Source organism: Sciurus carolinensis, chromosome 10 (assembly GCF_902686445.1).
Source record: "Sciurus carolinensis chromosome 10, mSciCar1.2, whole genome shotgun sequence".
Classification (NCBI taxonomy): domain Eukaryota; kingdom Metazoa; phylum Chordata; class Mammalia; order Rodentia; family Sciuridae; genus Sciurus; species Sciurus carolinensis.
In genome coordinates, this window is record NC_062222.1 from 16575145 (window position 1) to 16593152 (window position 18008).

Consider the following 18008-nt stretch of genomic DNA (forward strand, 5'->3'; position numbering starts at 1 on the left):
TTTATTATCTAGTCCCACTCAAAAGAATATAAAGTGAGGAAGACTTAAAACAGGGCCTGGTAGGTTGTAGGTGCTCAGTTAGTATTTGTTAAACACGTGAAGGAATGAATGACTCCTGGCACAAAGTGTAAATCCTCAATAAATATTGTTTGAATTGAACCAGAAAATATCTGCATAGCTCATTATGTAATAGAGCTGGGGAGGGCATTCACATTACCATAGACACAGTTCCCCACAGCTGTGTCCCCTCTTCAATATTACGAAAGCTTAATTTCTTCATCTGTGTATGTTAGTGTATTTTTTATACCTACATGAGTGCTAGTGAATAAAAATAGAAACACTAAAGATTTTCTAATTTTATTTAAATAAGTTCAAATAAAGCTTGAAAATTCAGACCTACATATAATAAAGTAAGGTAAAAGCAGAGCAAAAAGAGCAAAATTAGAGTGAAAACAGGATGTAGAGATAATTCCCACAATGCAAAATAAAAATATTTCATATTTCAGCTTTTTTTTTTTTTTTTTTTTTTTTTGGTACCAGGGGTTGAACTCAGGGGTGCTTAACCACTGAACAACACCCCGAACCCATTTTATTTTCTACATTGAGACAGGGTCTCACTCAGTTGCTGTCACTGGCCTGGAACTTGGGATCCTCCTGCCTCAGCCTCCTCAGCCACTGGGATTACAGGCATGCGCCACCGTGCCTGGCTAAAACTATAAACTCTTTACTGCAGTGTCATGATCTCAGAGAGTAGAAAATCATTAAGAAATGTAAAATCGCCAATCTCTCAATCTAAAACTCTACCAGAAGATACCAAAAATCTTCAGGGCTCATTGGAGTGTATTAGAAAGAAGTTTTTTCAAAAACCAAAATTACTACAAATACAAAGGCAGCTATTAGACACACTGACGTTTTTGTTTTTGCAGGAATGTCCACTGGCATGAGATTAGCCTGAGGCAGCCTCGCAACCAGCATCAGCTTCCTCCTGCAAATGCCCAGCAGAGGGCTCGGAATCACCTGGAGAAGTTTCTTCCAGCTCAGCACATTCCTGGGAACTGTCGTTCTTCACGGTACCTTGATCATTATGGGTGGAAACGGCTTCATCTGGTGCTGCATTCGTAGCCTCTGGGGTCATTTCGGACTCGCCCTCTGTGGGGTCACCCATCTGTGCACTTGTAACCTTGGGCTCCATTTCAGCACCCACTGCCGTCACCTCCTCCAGAGGGCCCTCCACACCTGACTCTACGTCCCCAACTGCAGCCTCTGGAATTTCTTCAGCACCTACCACCTCAGCTTCCAGGACAGAAACTTCCAGAGCTTCTGAACTTGCTTTCTCAGCATCTGCAACGTTCTCTTTTTCACCTTTAAGATTTAGTCCATTAAGCAGAGCGTTAATTTAAAGAACATGGGAACACAATGGTACACTGTGCAATCATTTTAAAAAGTGAGTCAGATCATCTACATGTGCTGACATTTATTGGTCTTCCAGGTGGACTGTAAAAGGAAAAGCCAAGGAAAGAACAATGTACACAGTGTGGACAAAGGGGGTGTGTTAGAGAGCTAGGGAGCTGTATTTGCAAAGACCCTTGCTGGGATTCAAAGAATCTGACATTAGTGGTTGCCTTTTGGGAGGGAAGATGAGAGATCTGTTTTCTTATAAACTCTTTTGAACTTAAAAAATTGCATATATTACTTATTCAAATACTGATACTAATAAATAAGCACCCTATTCAACCCTCCATGTGAGATGGTGTGGAAGAGTAGCCAAGTCACTAGCCTAAGACCCTGTGGAAACCAGTAATCCTCTCAACCTCAGCTTTTTCTTCTTTAAAATCAGAATATTGATAATATTCACCTCACAGGGCTATTGTGAAGATTAACTAAAATAATCTGTACAAAATGGGCCTTCAGGTCAATGCTGTATTTGTTATTATTACAAACAGACTTCTCATGTTTCTGTTCAATAACATTTATCGACGATATTCTGTTTCTTATTATTGTCATAATGAAAAGGGTAAACTGATTCATGAGCAGCCAGTACCTCTGTCCCTAAATAGTGACCATGGTAATTGATAATGGTATTATAGTTGAAATGGAAAAAAAAAAAACTATGTCTTAAAGCAAGTAGTTATAGGCAAGAAATAGACATAAGGGCGAAAATGTCAAGCTTCTGTCCCCATGGTTGACATTTTTATCTACAGAGGGACTCAGTGCACCCAGCTCTGATGGCCAGTATATTTTGAGCAGAGACACAGGGAAGTCTTAGCCAAAACAGAAACAAAAATTAATCTTATGATTCAAAAAAATAATGAGGGAAACAAATGGTCAAGCTGCTGAGAGAGACAAATACTAAAATTATGCCTGCATGAATGGACGTCGGAGAGGGAGAAATAATATTACCACACAAAGAAGTCAAAGCCACGGTCAGCAGTATAAATGCAAAATGCTCATTTACCAAATGCACTCATCCAAAAGGTCTAAGAATATTCTTTAGATTTTGGTTGGGCTTTTCCTTCCTGAATGAATTCCTACGCAGAGCCATTCTGGATTAAGTTAGCCAAGAAGCCAAAGGCAAATAGTGTTCATTGCTAGACTAAGAATGGGAATCAGCGGCTCAAAAAAAAAAAAAAAGATAATAATAATAAATTCCCCTTACCTTGAAGTGGTTGTAACTCTGCTTTTGTTTTTTCTTTCAAATTTGTTGTATGTTCTTTGTGTTTGGCTTGCTTTGACGTGACTGTCTTGTAAGTCTGAAAGAAAATGTGTCTTTAACTTTATTCCTTTTCTTTTTCTTTTTTTTCTTTTTTGGTACTGGGGATTAAACTCAGGGGCACTTTATCACTGAGCTACATCCCCAGCCCTTTTGATTTTGAGACATAATCTCACTAAGTTGTTTAGGGCCTCGCTAAATTGCTGAGGCTGGCCTTGAACTTGCGATCCTCCTTTCTCAGCCTCCCAAGTTCTTGGGATTACAGGCATGGATCTCCACACCCAGCCTTAGCTTTATTTCTAAAGCTCTTGCTAACTTCAAAAGTATACACAATGCTCCCTGTAATTATCATTAGAAGTTTAAGCTACAATCCCAACACAGCAAGAAAGGAAACCAACTACACCATTTACTCTTTTACTTCTCCTTTGGATATTTTTGTCATTAAGTGGAATGCCTAAAAAATGAAAGGAACAATCTCTAACAGGAGTCAAAGGTAACTGAAAATATGCACAGGAAATAAGAAGATGAAGACAAAGAAGGTAAAAATAAATTAAGCTAGAGCCAAAATATCTTTACAGGCATTTACAAACACTCTCTAGAACTTATCACAGACAAATGTAAATCCAGGTTCACACAAAAACTCACAGACAAATGTTCATGGTGGTTTCATTTATAATGGTTAAATAACCAGATCAGCTCAGATGGCTTACAAAGGATGAACAGTTAAACCAAGGGTGGTCCGTCTGTAACAGGCAACACAACTCGGCAGCAAACAGGAATAAACAGTGGGTACCGGTGACAGTTCCCATGAATCTCCAGGCAGTTACACTGAGTGAGAAAAAGGCCACTCTCAAAAGGTTCCATTCCTGTGGTTCTATTTAGGTAGCATTCTTGAAATAACAAAAATATAGAAATAGAGAAGAGATTAGTGATTGCCAGGAGTTAGGGGAAAGGGAGGGCAGAAGGGAGAGAAGTGGGTACAATTATAAAAAGGCAGCATGAACGATGCTTACAGAGATGGAACTATCCTGCATCTGGACAGTGGGGACAAACACATGACTCTAGACATGATAAAATCACCTAGAATTAAATATACCCACACCCAAATGGGTGCATGTAAAAGTAGTTAAATCTGATTAAGATTGATGGGTGAGGGCTGGGGAGATAGCTCAGTTGGTAGAGTGCTTGCCTTGTAAGCACAAGGCCCTGGGTTTGATCCCCAGCACCCAAAAAAAAAAAAAGAAAGATTGATGGGTGATATAAATGTCACTTTCCTTATGGTGCTATTGCATTATCGTTCCAAAAGATATTATCATTGGAGAAAATGAGGTAAAGGTAGATAAAACTCCATGTGAATCTTACTTATCTCACAAAGAAATAAAAAAAAAATTCCAAAATGACATACCACACAGCTACATCCTAAAGACGATTTCTTAGGAAGGCTAGGGTGAGTCATAAAAAGCAACACTGACTGACTGTAGGTTACTGCAGAAATAATACGGGGCAGAAAGCTATCTTAATTATAGACAAAAGGTGCAGGTTTCCTTTAATTTCATACTCAAGAGTCTTCTTTGGCCTGTATTCACATTAAGCAATGATATTCTAAAAATAAAAATCTAGCCAGGCATAGTGGTACATGCCTGTGACTTCAGTGCTTGGGAGACTGAGTCAGGAGGATCAGGAGTTTGAGGCCGGACTAACCTCAACAGAGTGAGATCCCTTCTCAAAAAAAAATGAGGGCCAGGATTGTGGCTCAGTGGTAGAGTGCTTGCCTAGCACGAGTGAGGCACTGGGTTCGATCCTCAGCACCACACAAAAAAATAACTAAATAAAATAAAGGTATTGTGCTCATCTGTAACTAAAAAAATATTAAAACTAACAAAAAAGAGAGGAAAGGAAGGAAATCTGAGAGTTGGCACATGCTTGTAATCCCAGCAGCTCAGGAGGCTGAGACAGGAGGATCTTGAGTTCAAAACCAGCCTAAACAATTTAGTGAGGCCCTAGGTAACTTACCGAGACTCTGTCTCTAAATAAAATAAGGGCTGGGGATGTGACTCAGTGGTAAAGCACCCCTGGGTTCAATTGCTGGTATCCAAAAAAAAAAAGAAAATCTAGTGTTGTGAGTATAACTCTGTGGTCGAGAGTGTGCTTAGCACCTACAAGGCCTAGATTTAATCCTCAACACCAACAATAAATTAATAAATAAAAATGAAAATCTTATTAGTTAGATAACATTGTTTATATTATCTCAGCCTCAATTAGTCAGGAAACTTCAAATGTGTCACTGGTAGGTACCAGCTTTCACTCATACCCAGATTGCTTTGCTTCTGTCATCTTTCTTCTGCTTGATGTTGAGTTACTGCCCAGGCCACCCTAGTTGGATGTAAACCACAGGAAAAACAAGCTGGGACTAGGCCACGTGGTGGATGATGATCTGGACCTTGCTAAATTGCAGAGGCGGCTTTAAAACAATTTTTAAATACTTTTATTTTATTTATTTATTTTTATGTGGTGCTGAGGATGGAACCCAGTGCTCACAAATACCGGATGAGCCCTCTGCCACAACCCCAGCCCCCTGAGGCTGGCGTTGAACTTGAGATTCTCCTCTCCGGCCTCAGCCTCCTGAGTCGCAGGGATTACAGGTGTGTGCCACTGTGCCTGGCATCCCTAGTCCTTTTTATTTTGAGATAGGGTCTTGCTGAGTTGCTGAGGGTCTCACTAGATTGCTAATGGCCTTCAATTTGTGGTCTTCCTGTCTTAGTCTCTCAAGTTGCTGGGATTGCAGGTGTGTGCGACCATGCCCAGCTGGTATTGCTTTTTGGAAATATCCCCCGTCCTTCAGGAAATTGAAGTGATCTGGGCCTCTTTTGTATCTAAGGAGCCCTAAGAGTAGAATATTTTCCTTGGGAATGGAAAACTGCTCTCAGCTACTGAGCATCCATGGGATCAATCTGCAAAACCAATCATTTTAATGCAGAATGTGAAAGTGAAGGGAGGACTAGAATACAGATTTGCAGTGCTTTGCAATTTTTTTTCTGTAATTCCTGAAAGTAGCCTAAGATTCTTGGGAATCAAGGTTTTTAAGGTTTGAGATTCAAACTAAAGAATATCATTAAACATTAGTATTAATGTGAATCAGACTAAGTGGGATTCCATTTTTACAACTCTGCTATGCTTTGCTTTTGGATTTAGAAGTAAAAAAAGTATCTCTGACTTTCTGTTAAAAAAAAATAAATAAAACTACATAATCTCAGCTATGGAAGGGGACATCACCTTGTTTGATTTCCATGCCATTTTGAGAGAATGAGGCCACAGAGGGCTCTGAGGAATATTCAGTTTATAACCTTTCAGTTTAAGTTTCCTTTTGCAAAGAAAGAATTAGCAGACTGGAGAGGCTCATGTCTGGCTCCAGTTGATATAATTAGTGGTATCGGGACATCCAGATGAAATTCAGAAGATCATCATCCACCAAGTGGCCTAGTCCCAGCTTGTTTTTCCCGTGGTTTACATTTACATCCAACTAGAGTGGCCTGGGCAGTAACTCAACATCAAACAGAAGCACAGCAATCTGGGTATGAGTGAAAGCTGGTACCTACCAGTGACACATTTGAAGTTTCCTGACTAATTGAGGCTCTCAAAATTCTGAAGGTTAGCCTGGTGCAGTGGTACAAGCCTATAATCTCAGTTGCTCAGAGGCTGAGGCGGGAGGATCAAGGCCACCCTCAGTAACTTAGTGAGGCCCTAAGAAACTTAGCAAGATCTTGTCTCAAAATAAAATTAAAAAAAAAAAGGGGGGGTGTGGCTAGGAGCACAGCTCAGTGGGGAAAAAAAAAAAAAAAAATCCAAAGGTTAGAATTTTGGTTTGGCTATTCTACATAGTTCTATAGAAATGGCTCCTAACTATGACTAAAAGTCCCTTATGTGTACCTGTAGGGTCAACCCAAAATATAAGGGTTTCTGAAGAATTTGTGCTTATTCAATTTTTCTTCACAATGAACATTAGACTTTTTATTTTGAAAGTTTATGACAAAATGGTAAATGTTTCGACAGTTTTACCTAATTTAATTCAAATGTTCTGTTCTTTTAGCTCCCAAACCACACTATTTAAAAGCTTTATCTTGGGACCAGGGAATGTATCTCAGTGAGCATGTACTTAACATGTGTAAGGTCCTGGGTTCAATCCCTAGCACTAAAAAACAAATGAACTTTTGTCTTACAGTAGATCCCTAGAAGGTGTGGATGGAAGACTGGGGAGGAAAAGAGAGTTAGAATTTTACATATGCCTATTTTGAATTTTTAATGAATTATGAATATGACTTTTTAAAATAATAAACCTATGTAAAATATAAAACAAAAATTATAGAAACAGTAAAAATATTGGGAGTAAGGAGAAAAGAATGGATAAGTGGAATACAAAATTTTTAAGGAAGTGAAACTATTCTGCTTGACACTGCAATGGTGGTACAATGATTCTATATTTGTCAAAACTCATAGAACAGATAATGCAAAGACTGAACCCTAAACTGGGCACAGTAGCACACTTCTATAATCTCAGGGGCTTGGAAGGCTAAGGAAGGAGGATCGAAAATTCAAAGCCAATATCAGCAACTTAGCGAGGTCCCATGCAATTTAGAAAGACTCTTGTCTCAAAATAAAAAATAAAGAAGGGCTTGGATGTGATTCAGTGGTTAAGTGTGCCTGGGTTCAATCTCTGGCACAAAAAAAAAAAAAAAAAAAAAAAGAGTGAACCCTAATGTAATCTCTGGACTTCAGTCAATATTGGCTTGTTAATTTTAACAGATGTACCACACCAGAAGTGAATAGGGGAAAGGAAGAGAGGGTGAGGGAATTTTCTGCACTTCCTGCTTTTTTTTTTTTTTTTGGTGTAGGGGATAGAACTAAGGCACACTAGGCAAGTGCTCTGTCATTGAGCTATACCCACAACCCCTTGCTCATTTTTCTATAAATCTAATAAATAAAAGTCTACTTTTTTTAAAGGTAGTTGGGCTGGAGGAGTAGCAAGCGGAGAACACTTGTTTAGCATGCATGAGGCCCTGAGTTCCATCCAGAGCACTATTAAAAAAAAAAAAAGGTAAAATTTAAATTAAAAAAAAAAAAATGAGTAAATCTTCCAAAACAATTTTTTTGGGGGGAATTACTAAGGATTTAACCCAGGGGCACTTTACCACTGAGTGACATCTCCAGTCCTTTTTATTTTTTTTTTTTTGAGACCGGGTCTCAATAAGTTGTTGAGGGCCTAGCTAAGTTTCTGAGGCTGCCCTTGAACTTGCCATCCTCCTGCTTCAGCCTTCTGAGTTACTAGGATTACAGGTACTGGCCACTGCCCCAGCCCAAAATAATTCTTGTTAAATATGAATAATAGTACCCATCTTATAGAATTATTATTATTATTATTTTGTGATTCCGGGGATTGAACCTAGGGCCTTGTGCATGTGAGGGAAGCAACCTACCAACTAAGTTATATCCCCAGTTTCACAGAATTATTGAAATGATTAAAGGATTTATGAGTCTGGCAAATGATAAATACTCAAATGTTATTTATTTATTTTTTTGCGGTGCTGGGGTTTGAACCCAGGGCCTTGATGCTTGCAAGGCAAGCACTCTACCAACTGAGCCATATCCCCAGCCCAAATGTTAACTATTAATATTAGCATTTATAATACTGTTTTTACTACCAGGTGTACCAATATACTCAATGAAATTAGTGACCCTGTCTCAAAAAAATTAAAAAGGTTAGGGATGTAGCTCAGTGCTGGAGTACTCCTGGGTTCAATCCCCAGTAATGAAATAAAAAATAAAATAAAATAAAACAAAAAAATCGTAATAATCTAGTTAATACATTTTTATGGAAATCTTATATTTCTAATGACTATAGAGTATTTTTCTTTTTTTCTTTTTTTTTTTTTTTTTGCGGTGCTGGGGATCGAACCCAGGGCCTTGTGCTTGCAAGGCAAGCACTCTATCCACTGAATATCTCCCCAGCCCTAGAGTATTTTTCAAATGTGTATGCTTAATGACATTTAAACCTATTTCTCTGTTGTATATTTAATCAATCCCATGTCTTGATTTTAACATTGCTTTGATTTTACCACAGGTTTTTTTTTTTTTTTTTGGGGTGCCGGAGATTGAACCCAGGGCCTTGTGCATGCGAGGCAAGCACTCTACCAACTGAGCTATATCCCCAGCACTACCACAGGTTTTAAAATACATGAATTTCTAAACACTACAGTTAAATACTTACATAATATCCACCAGCACTGACCGTGACACCTACGACCAGATAATAAATCATATTGGATCCAGATGTTCCAGGGAATTTGTTAGATGATATCCGGCGAAGAGATGCTAGGAAAATGAGTTTAAACACAGTTAGCATCACCATTTAAGCAGAACTATGTAAAATAATTACTTCTTTTTAAAGACATTTCTCCTCAGTGAACCGAGAATCCATTATCATCAAATGATTTTAGCTTAAGGGAATACGGTATCCAAGGCAGGTAATAATTCCACTTGACATTCTCCCAATCTAATTTGATAAGTACTTATGAAGCCTGTCATCTTGATGTTAAGCATCATGCTTTTCTTGGAAGGGATGCAGGTGTGGGTAAGGAGAAATGACAGGAGCATTAAATAATTTTAACAGCAAAATGATGTGCATATTAGCAAAAAAATCCATTTACTGTACACACTCAACTATAGAATTAAGTAGAAATGATTTTTTTCAAAAAAGTAAGTATGTTTATAACTTAAATTTCATAAAATTCACATATATATGTTAAATAAAACATTAATTTAAAAATCCAAGTCGGGCTTGGTGATGCATGCCTGTAATCCCAGCGGCCCCAGAGGCTGAGACAGGACGACCAGTGAGTTCAAAACCAGTCTCAGCAATGGGGCGGTGTTGAGGGCTCAGTGAAACCCCGGCTCTAAATAAAATACAAAATAGGGCTGGGGTGGGAGGAGGTTGGGGCTCAGTGGTAGAGTGCTTGCCTAGCCTGTGTGAGGCACTGGGTTTGATTCTCAGCACGGCATATAAATAAATGAATAAAATAAAGATCCATCAGCAACTAAAATATATATATTAAAAAATTGGGCTGGGATATGGCTCAATGGTCGAATGCCCCTGAGTTCAATTCCCAGTCCTCCCCCCCCCAAAAAAAAGTCCAACATATTTCTTAAATCTATAATACAAATGTAGATCCAGAAAGAAATCTGGATTTTTCTAATACCATAGAAAGCAAAAAGGACTAGCTGGGCCTGGTGGTGTATGTGCCTGTAATCCCAGTGGCTTGGGAGACTGAGGCAGGAAGATCACAAGTTCAAGGCTAGCCTCAGCAACTTAGTGAGGCCTTAAGCAACTCAGGGAGACCCTGTCCTCTAAATAAAATACAAAAAGGACTGTGGATGTGGCTTAGTGGTTAAGTGCCCCTGGGTTCAAACCCGGGGACCAAAAAAAAAAAAAAAGCTAAGATTGACAGATACAAGCTTTTTGTTGTTGTTTTTAGTTGTAGATGGACACAATATCTTTATTTTATTTGTTTATTTTTATGTAGAGCTGAGGATGGAACCCAGTGCCTCACACATACGAGATAAGTACTCCACCCCTGAGCTACAACCCCGGCCCAGATAAAAGCTCGTCTTAAGCCAGATATTGCAACAAGATCATACCTGAAATAGAAGTGAAATTCTCTAAAACCAACAGAAAGAGATGAAAGTAATGTATTTTTATGTGTAAACATTTCTTTTTGAAGTTGTAGCTCAGTGGTGGGGAACTTACCTAGCATGTGTTGAGGCACTGGGTTCCATCCTCAGCACCACATAAAAACAAAGGAAAGGGTATTTATTTACCTAATGCAAAGGTATTTTGTCTATCTGCAACCAAAAAAAAAAAAAAAAAAAAACAAAACATTTCTTTTGTAGTGCTAGAATTTGTATATATGCTAAATCTCTGGATTTGAAAGTTTTACAATAGAATCAAAGCTGGAAGGAGCTTGAACTTCAGATAGCTCAATTTCTTTATTTTAAAGGTGAAGAGAGGGCTGGGGTTGTGGCCCAGTGGTACAGCACCTGCCTAGCACGTGTGAAGCACTGGGTTCAATCCTCAGCACCACACAAACATAAATGAATAAAATAAAGGTATTGTGTCCATCTGCAACTAAAAATATTTTCTTAAAAAAGGTGAAGGGATAGAGACACTTCTATATTCATTCAACAGATACATTTGAGCACTTTGGAATTGTTAGGAATCATAGAAGCATTAAGGACACAACTGTGAACAAGGGAAGCACAGAGTCTGGAAGGAGGGAATACTTGTACAGACAAATACCTGCAGACAAATAATCGTGACAGAGTTGGACTAATGTTGCAATAGATGTTCAGCTGAGGAAAATGCTGGGAAGAAAACTGAGTTAGTGGGCCTCAAAGTAGCTGTTATAATTGAAGAGACCCCACCAGAGTTTTGAAGAAAAGTAGGCCTTTTCCCATAAATACAAGAAGAAATGGCAGTGGAGGTCAGAGGCACAACACTGGTAAAAGCAAGAGAGTAGGCAACGGGGAAAGTGCAAAGTAATTTGATTTGAGGTGGCCTGATAGCGCATAGGCTCAAGAGAGACCAATTTGAACAGGGGCTTCACAATAGCAAAATCACAATGATTTCCTGTTTGTGTCCTTAGTTTGAATTTAAATGACCATCGTGGGTCATGTATGGTTGCAAAAGCCTGTTATCCCAGCGACTCAAGAGGCTGAGGCAGAAGAATCACAAATTCAAGGCTAGATCAGTTCAAAATAATAAATAAATAAATAAATTAATTAATTAATAGGACTGGGGATGTGGCTCAGTGGTTAAGCACCCCTGGGTTCAATCCTCAGTATCAAAAGAAAAAAGAAAAAAAAAAAAAAAGATCTTTAAGCCTACTGTGATAGTTTGTAATGTTTGTAATCCCAGGCTCAGGCAAGAGAACTGCAAGTTCAAAGCCAGACTCAGCAATTTAACAAGGTCCTAAGCAACTCAATGAGACCGTGTCTCAAAATAAAAAACAAAAAGTGCCAGGAATGTGGTTCAGTGGTTAAACACACACCTGGGTTCACTCCCCAGTACAAAAAAAAAAAAAAAAAAAAAAAAAAAAAAAAAAATATATATATATATATATATATATATATATATATATATCATCTTGGTGAAAAATAATTTTTCCATAATTCCATATAAATGTGCCCAAGAGACTGATAAAAAGATTATGGTTTTGACTTGTGCTAAGACTGTTGTTGGCTTGAAAATACATCTGTGAGCTGGCAAGTGTCTTGTAGTCCCAGGTGCTGAGGAGGTTGAGGAAGGATTGTTGGGTTCAGGAATTTGGGGCCAGCCTGAACAACAAAGAGAACCCCATTTCTCTCTTTTCAAACTCAGGGCTCTGTGCATACTAGGCAAATGCTCTACCACTGAGCTACAACTCCAGTCCAAAAATATTTTTAAAAATAGAAATACATAAAGAAAATTATCAGGGGTTTAAATAGACAAATACTTTAAAACTTACTTCAAATAGCAAAGAAATGGGAAATATTCAATAGGAATCAATCGGGCAAGTTTTAGTACAGTAATAAAATGTGAAACAAATTTATAATTTTTGTAGAAGAATATTTACATGAGAAAATGTTTACAACATTAAATTAACGTTCATAGCAAAATACTATGTATGGGACTATCCCAGATTTGTGGAAGTATTGTGCCTAAGGAAAAATACAGGAGAGGGAAAAAATAAAGATCTGGAAAACTATATTACTAACCTCTAAATAGTGATGTTCCCTGAGTGGTAAGATTACAGATGACCTTCAGTTTCTATTTTGACTTTCTGGTCTTTCCCCAGTGAACTATTAATAAATCTAAGTGATTGATTCATGAAAAGTTACATTTTTGAAAGCAAAAAGGAGAGAAAAAAGTTGATGAGACGTTAAAAATTTGTTTCAATTTTTTAAATCAAAATAGAACGCACCAATAAAAGGCTAATTAATGCCCACAACTGAAAACATAAGTTTCCAGTCAATGACAGTTCATAAAACACAAATCAGTTCTACGAAAATGGTAATTAGATAAGATAAAGACCAGTACTCTTACTACCAGTTTTGCTAACTATATATTTGGAATTTTCAATTACTTTTATTTTGCTCCAAGTTGGAAAGAAAATCACTCGAAACTCGTGCCAGCTACAAAAACCGGCGTGTGTGTGAGGTTGGCGGAGGCTGCGAGGGAGAACGTGCAAGGCCACGGTCAGGGTCGGGAGGGAGGCTGCTCCCTTTTCTCCTCATCTCCATCAAAACAGCGCCGTTATCTTCAGAAGTGTAAAATAATGTCGTCTCCTACTTCATCAAGGGGGGCGGGAAATAGCTCGTTTTTAGGCACCAAGATCCGGGGAAGCTGGTGAGGCAACTGCCCGGTACTTGCATTTTAAAAGAAGAAAAAAGCTAGTCGGGCAGACTTTCCTGCTCCTCCCCTCCTTTACCAACACAGGCCTCATCTAAGCCCCAAACCAAAAACAAGACAACAACAACAAAAACTCCCCCAAAACTGGCCCATGGAATTTTCCGCAGGAGTCTTTGTCTTTCCGGCTGGAATCAACACTCTGGGCTAAAGCCGCCTCGGGAAGAGAGGCGGGAAGCGAAGTGAAGAGAGAATTCAGACCTTTCCTGGAGACTGTCTAAAAGCTGTCCCTCCATCAGTGATGGAAAGGAGTGCCTGACGATCAGGAAAGGGCGGCTGGGGTACGACTGCGGGGAAGCGCAAACTGGTCCGCAGCCGCGGGCAGTCGGCTGAACGAACAACCTTTCTTGCTCACTACTCAGGCACCTACTACGTTCCAGGCACCGTACTGGGTGCTTTTCTTATATGACATTGTGTGTGTGTGTGTGCCAGGGATTGAACCCAGGGGCACTTTGCCACTGAGACACATCCCCAACCCTTTTAATTTTTATTTTGAGACAGGGTCTGGCAAAGGTGCTTAGGGCCTAGCTAAATTGCCGAGGCTGGCTTTGAACTTGCCATCCCCCTGCCTGTCTCCCGCGTCGTTGGCGTGTGTCACCGTGTCCTGCTTATGTCAGTTTTTATTTAATCAACTTCCAGTCTGCAACCTCCCCTTTAGGAAAAAAAAAAAAAAAAAAAATCTGAGTTCGTATCCTTTTCCCACGCATCCCTAAAGCCGAAGATCAAAGATATCTGGACGCCAGAGCAACAGCTGGATAGCTGCAGGCCTATCTGCAACCTAGTTCAGGAAAGTGACCCCAAGCCCTCCTCCTGTCGCGGGGATGCTGAGGGCCCCCAGCATTCAGGGGTTCAGGCTTTCCAGCCCGGGCCAGGTCCTGGGCGACGTACTCATTTGCTCCGCAAGCATTTGCGCGCGTTCTCCCTCTCCGCACTCGCTCCCGCGCGCCGCCTGGCTCGCCGCTGAGTCCACCTTCCCACCCAAACCTGCTTCCCCACGAGATCAGGGAGCGAAATGATCCCTAAAGTAATAAAAGTGGTAAGGTACGAGTATGATCGCCAGGCACTTTTTGAAGTGCGTTTAACTATATATTAACTCATGAAAACTCACAATTATTACTGTTAAACGGAGGACGAAACAGGTTAGACCACCTGCTGGAGATCCGCATTCGAACCCAGAAAGTCTAGTCCGGATTCGGGGGTCACGCTGCAAAGGCTCCCCACTGCCAAAGCAGCCGAGAATTTTGGAGTCTCTTCCCCGTCAAACCCTCCCTGCCTTCCCCCACCCCCAACCCAGGCTGCTGCGGCTCCAGGTCGAGTTTGGCCGACCGGGTGCCGGCGGATCCAGGGGCGTCCCGCACTCACCGTCCTTCCCCAGCGGCGCCGGGTTCGGGGGAGCCCTCAGCGGCAGCGCCAGCGTCTTTGAGACCGCCCTGCGGAGATACATCGCGCCCGAGTTTGCAGGACTGCAGCCTCGATGGCCGCGCGCAGGCTGCCCAGCCTCTGCCGGGCGCTGAGCTGCGAGCGCCCCGCCCCGGGGAGGGGCGCCGACCCCCGCCCAGTCCCGCCCGGCTGACCTGGGGCGACTGGTAGGGGTTAGTATTTCGCATGGTGCTCCCACGCGCGGCCTGCCTCGGGCTGCTTTCCCTCACGTCCAGGAAGCTGACGACTGCCTCTCTGAAAAGGAATTCAGAGCCTAGAAGTTGTCACCTGCCTGACCCATTCTGTTCCACTGAGTGCAACTCCTCCAGAGTGGACTGGAAATGTCTGGGGCTTCAAACACTGACATGGTTGGTTATGCAGGATGTAATCTGAACCCACTTTCTCGCACTCCGAGGAAAAGGCAGTGGTAATTTTTTACAGGTATAGTGAGGGGAGGGGTAGCCTTAACTTCCCATTAATCATACGAAAATCCCGAGGCAATGGCTGGATTACTAAGTAAGTCATTGTTAAAACGACTTTAAATACAAACATAAAAAACACTGTGGCGGGACACGGTGGCGCTGGCCTTTAATCCCAGCGACTAAGGAGGCTGAGGCAGGAGGATCCCAACATCGAAGCCAGTTTTGGCAAATTATCCAGTCTCCAGTTTGAAAAAAAGAAAGAAAGAAAGAAAAAAGGCCGGCGGGGACGAGGACTGGGACTGGGGCGGGGATTCGGGATGTAGCTGGTGGTAAAGCGCCGCTGAGTTACATTTTCAGTACCAGTGGAAGACAAAACCCCCAAAATGTACGTTCCTCTGTGGGAAGTGAAAAATAGTATTTTCACATGGATAAAAATGCTAAATTATTATCTTCTTTCCCTAGATTTCAATTACTCACCTCTTGTGGCTATAAGGATTTGTCATGGTTTGAATAAGGAAACCAATAATTTATGCTTATAACATTTTCAAAACGATTAATCTTTTGAAGGGACTGTTTTCTACTCTAATAATCCTTCGTGTGTTTGACAGTTCATAAAGCACTTTCACATATCTTCTTTAGTTCTCATTCCAACTTTGAGAGAGGTGGCAGTTATTTCCTTTAGCAAATGACAACGCCAACTGGTGGGGAAATAATGCTCGAAGACTTACTGATGATCATGAGTTAAAAAAAAAAAAAAAAGACTTATAGCTCTAGAAGGCAAGTAACAGGCAAAATATTCGTCCTTTGCTATATGAATAAACATTTTTCAGAAGTTATAGTCCCGAACCATTCATTCTAATGATATTAACATTCACAAGAGGAGTACAAACTTTTTTTTTTTTTTTTTTTTCCAACACTTGGAGTAGTTATAGGCTGGGTTGTAACTCAAAGGTAGAGAACAGGCTTCGAATGCTCAAGGCCTTCCTCATTCCACCTCCAGCACTACATTAAAAAAGAAAGAAAACCAGAAAAGAGTACTTAACTATCCCTAGTGATTAAGCCTTTAAGAGCAATTAGATCATCTGTAGTAAATGAGGGGTCAAGTTGAGCCAAAAAGCAGCAAAAGGGGCTATGCACCCAGACCCTTTACCAAGAAGTTGAGAATAGAAAGCCACAGATTAGCACACTGGCTGCATTTGACTAGCACAAAGTACATAATCTCTAGCAAAGCAAGAAGTGATTCTCTACTTTGCTGGTGGTGTGGAATGTTTAATGAACTGCGACACACTGACAAGTCAAACTGCATCTCTTCACCACCACAGTTAATTCTTTCCTTGGTGTACTTAGGGATGGGTTTTGACTTGGTTACCAGGGACAGAAAAAAAATCAGTAAATGCATTTTAATGAATGAATGGATGCACTGTACTGTATTTAATACTGTATTCTGTAAATCTTAAATCCTAAAGCTCCCCTAAATGGTATTCTTTCTGAGCAAACATTTATAAACAATATTTACAAACAATCCCATTTCTAAGGCTCCTTTCAGAATTCAATCGTAAATTGTTGGATGTGGTGGCACACACCTGTAATCCTAGCTTCTCTGGAGGCAAGAGGATTGTGTGTTCAAGGTAAATATGGGCAACATAGTGGGACCAGTGTGAACAAAACAAATTGTTATTGCTAGCAGAGATTATAGCTTCAGGTTAAAGAGACATAGAATCAATGTCTTTTTTCATGAGCTTCTGTCAAGCTCACCATCCACAAGGGACAGTGAAATCTCTGACTAGGTATTGATAATAAAGGTAATTTAAGAGTTCTGGCCAAAGTCAAATTGGTTTAAAGAATGCACTGAAGCTGATGTAGGAAGATCACAAATCCAAGGTCAGCCTCAGCAATTTAGCAAGATCCTCTCTCAAAATAAAAAAGGTCAAAGATATAGCTCAGAGGTTGAGTGCCCATAGGTTCAATCCCCAGTAGAGCTCTCCTCATATCCCCCCCCCCAAAAGCATTGTCACTCTCTTTAACAATGCTAAGGAATAGGCGGGGGCATTTTGATTATCTTTACATTGCATATGAAAAAAAAAATTGAGGTAGCTGTTAACTGGTTAAGAGTACAAATTTGGGAATCAAATACCGGGTCTAAATAAAACGTGGATAATTTCCTTACTGATAGGGTTGCAAGTGCTCCAAAGCCGTTAGGTATGAAATGTGCTTAGCTAGTTGGAGGAGGCAGTTAGATCCTGGCTTCCAGTCTAAGCAATGTCAGGTTCCCAAGCCTCCCCTGCTAGCTCTGCTGCCTCTCAGTGTGGCGTCTGACAGAACTCATTGTCTTCCACCTTCACTTACCAGGTCGTGAGTCCAGTGGGAAGTTAATGCCCTCTAGGTTGGCTGTGGCAGGCCAGCTGGGAGAGGAAGAACTGCGATGAAACGAAGTGCACTTCTCTAGATTCTTTCCTTAGATAAAGACTCCTGCCTCTTAGGTTCAAGGGAGTCACTTACTCTTTTGTTCCTCTAGATTATGTGGCTTTTACTTGGGTGGCAAATTCTTTTCGTATCTTGATGAAACATTTCCCCAGAGAGGACATTGCCCTTTAGTTGTCAAATTCACTGTGAATTTTCAGTTGTTTTCTTCTGAACTCCAGAGAATTTTAACCTTAGCTCTTTGCTGTGTAAATCTCAGGCAAGTTTCCCAGTCGTTGGTCAAATTATTCACAGTGCTGCCCTTGAGCACATCCTTGGCCTTTTTCTGGTCTGGTTGGAAAACAAAAATCTAAAGTCTGAGCTAACTTGACCTCCATCTAACTTGGATTGTTGACAAGGATGGTACTAATTTTGAAAACATATTGAAAAGGTCCTCTACTGACAATATTAATTATACTTTCAGCATTTAAGTTCTGTATAACTAAAAACAATTTTGAAAGACCAAGTGATTTCCTAGATTCCACAGAAAGTGAGAAAGCAG

At 40.5% G+C, this 18008-nt stretch overlaps 1 protein-coding gene and 1 long non-coding RNA gene across 8 annotated transcripts in view; one reads left to right on the forward strand and one right to left on the reverse strand.

Annotated features, from left to right (window-relative positions):
* Nucleotides 1–2121, forward strand: part of LOC124994355 (uncharacterized) — a 60410-nt gene extending 58289 nt beyond the window's left edge. For all 3 annotated transcript variants that reach the window (XR_007110469.1, XR_007110467.1, XR_007110468.1), the window contains one exon: nt 927–2121. This is a non-coding gene — a long non-coding RNA (uncharacterized LOC124994355). The remainder of the gene's footprint in view (nt 1–926) is intronic.
* On the reverse strand, nt 593–17648 carry Mgarp (mitochondria localized glutamic acid rich protein). Of its 5 annotated transcripts, XM_047566134.1 has the most exons (8): nt 17393–17648; nt 14780–14879; nt 14568–14635; nt 12515–12610; nt 10509–10538; nt 8973–9076; nt 2657–2750; nt 593–1362 (listed from the first exon to the last, which is right to left on the reverse strand). In XM_047566134.1, exons 5-8 carry the CDS (start codon nt 10513–10515, stop codon nt 947–949), a joined length of 621 nt encoding a protein of 206 aa, XP_047422090.1. In that variant the 5' UTR covers nt 10516–10538; nt 12515–12610; nt 14568–14635; nt 14780–14879; nt 17393–17648; the 3' UTR covers nt 593–946. The 5 variants fall into 5 exon arrangements, with proteins under 5 accessions (XP_047422090.1, XP_047422089.1, XP_047422091.1 ...); XM_047566133.1 differs by lacking the exon at nt 12515–12610; XM_047566135.1 differs by lacking the exons at nt 10509–10538; nt 12515–12610 and having other exon boundaries at nt 17393–17646.
* Nucleotides 17649–18008: the final 360 nt, after the last annotated feature.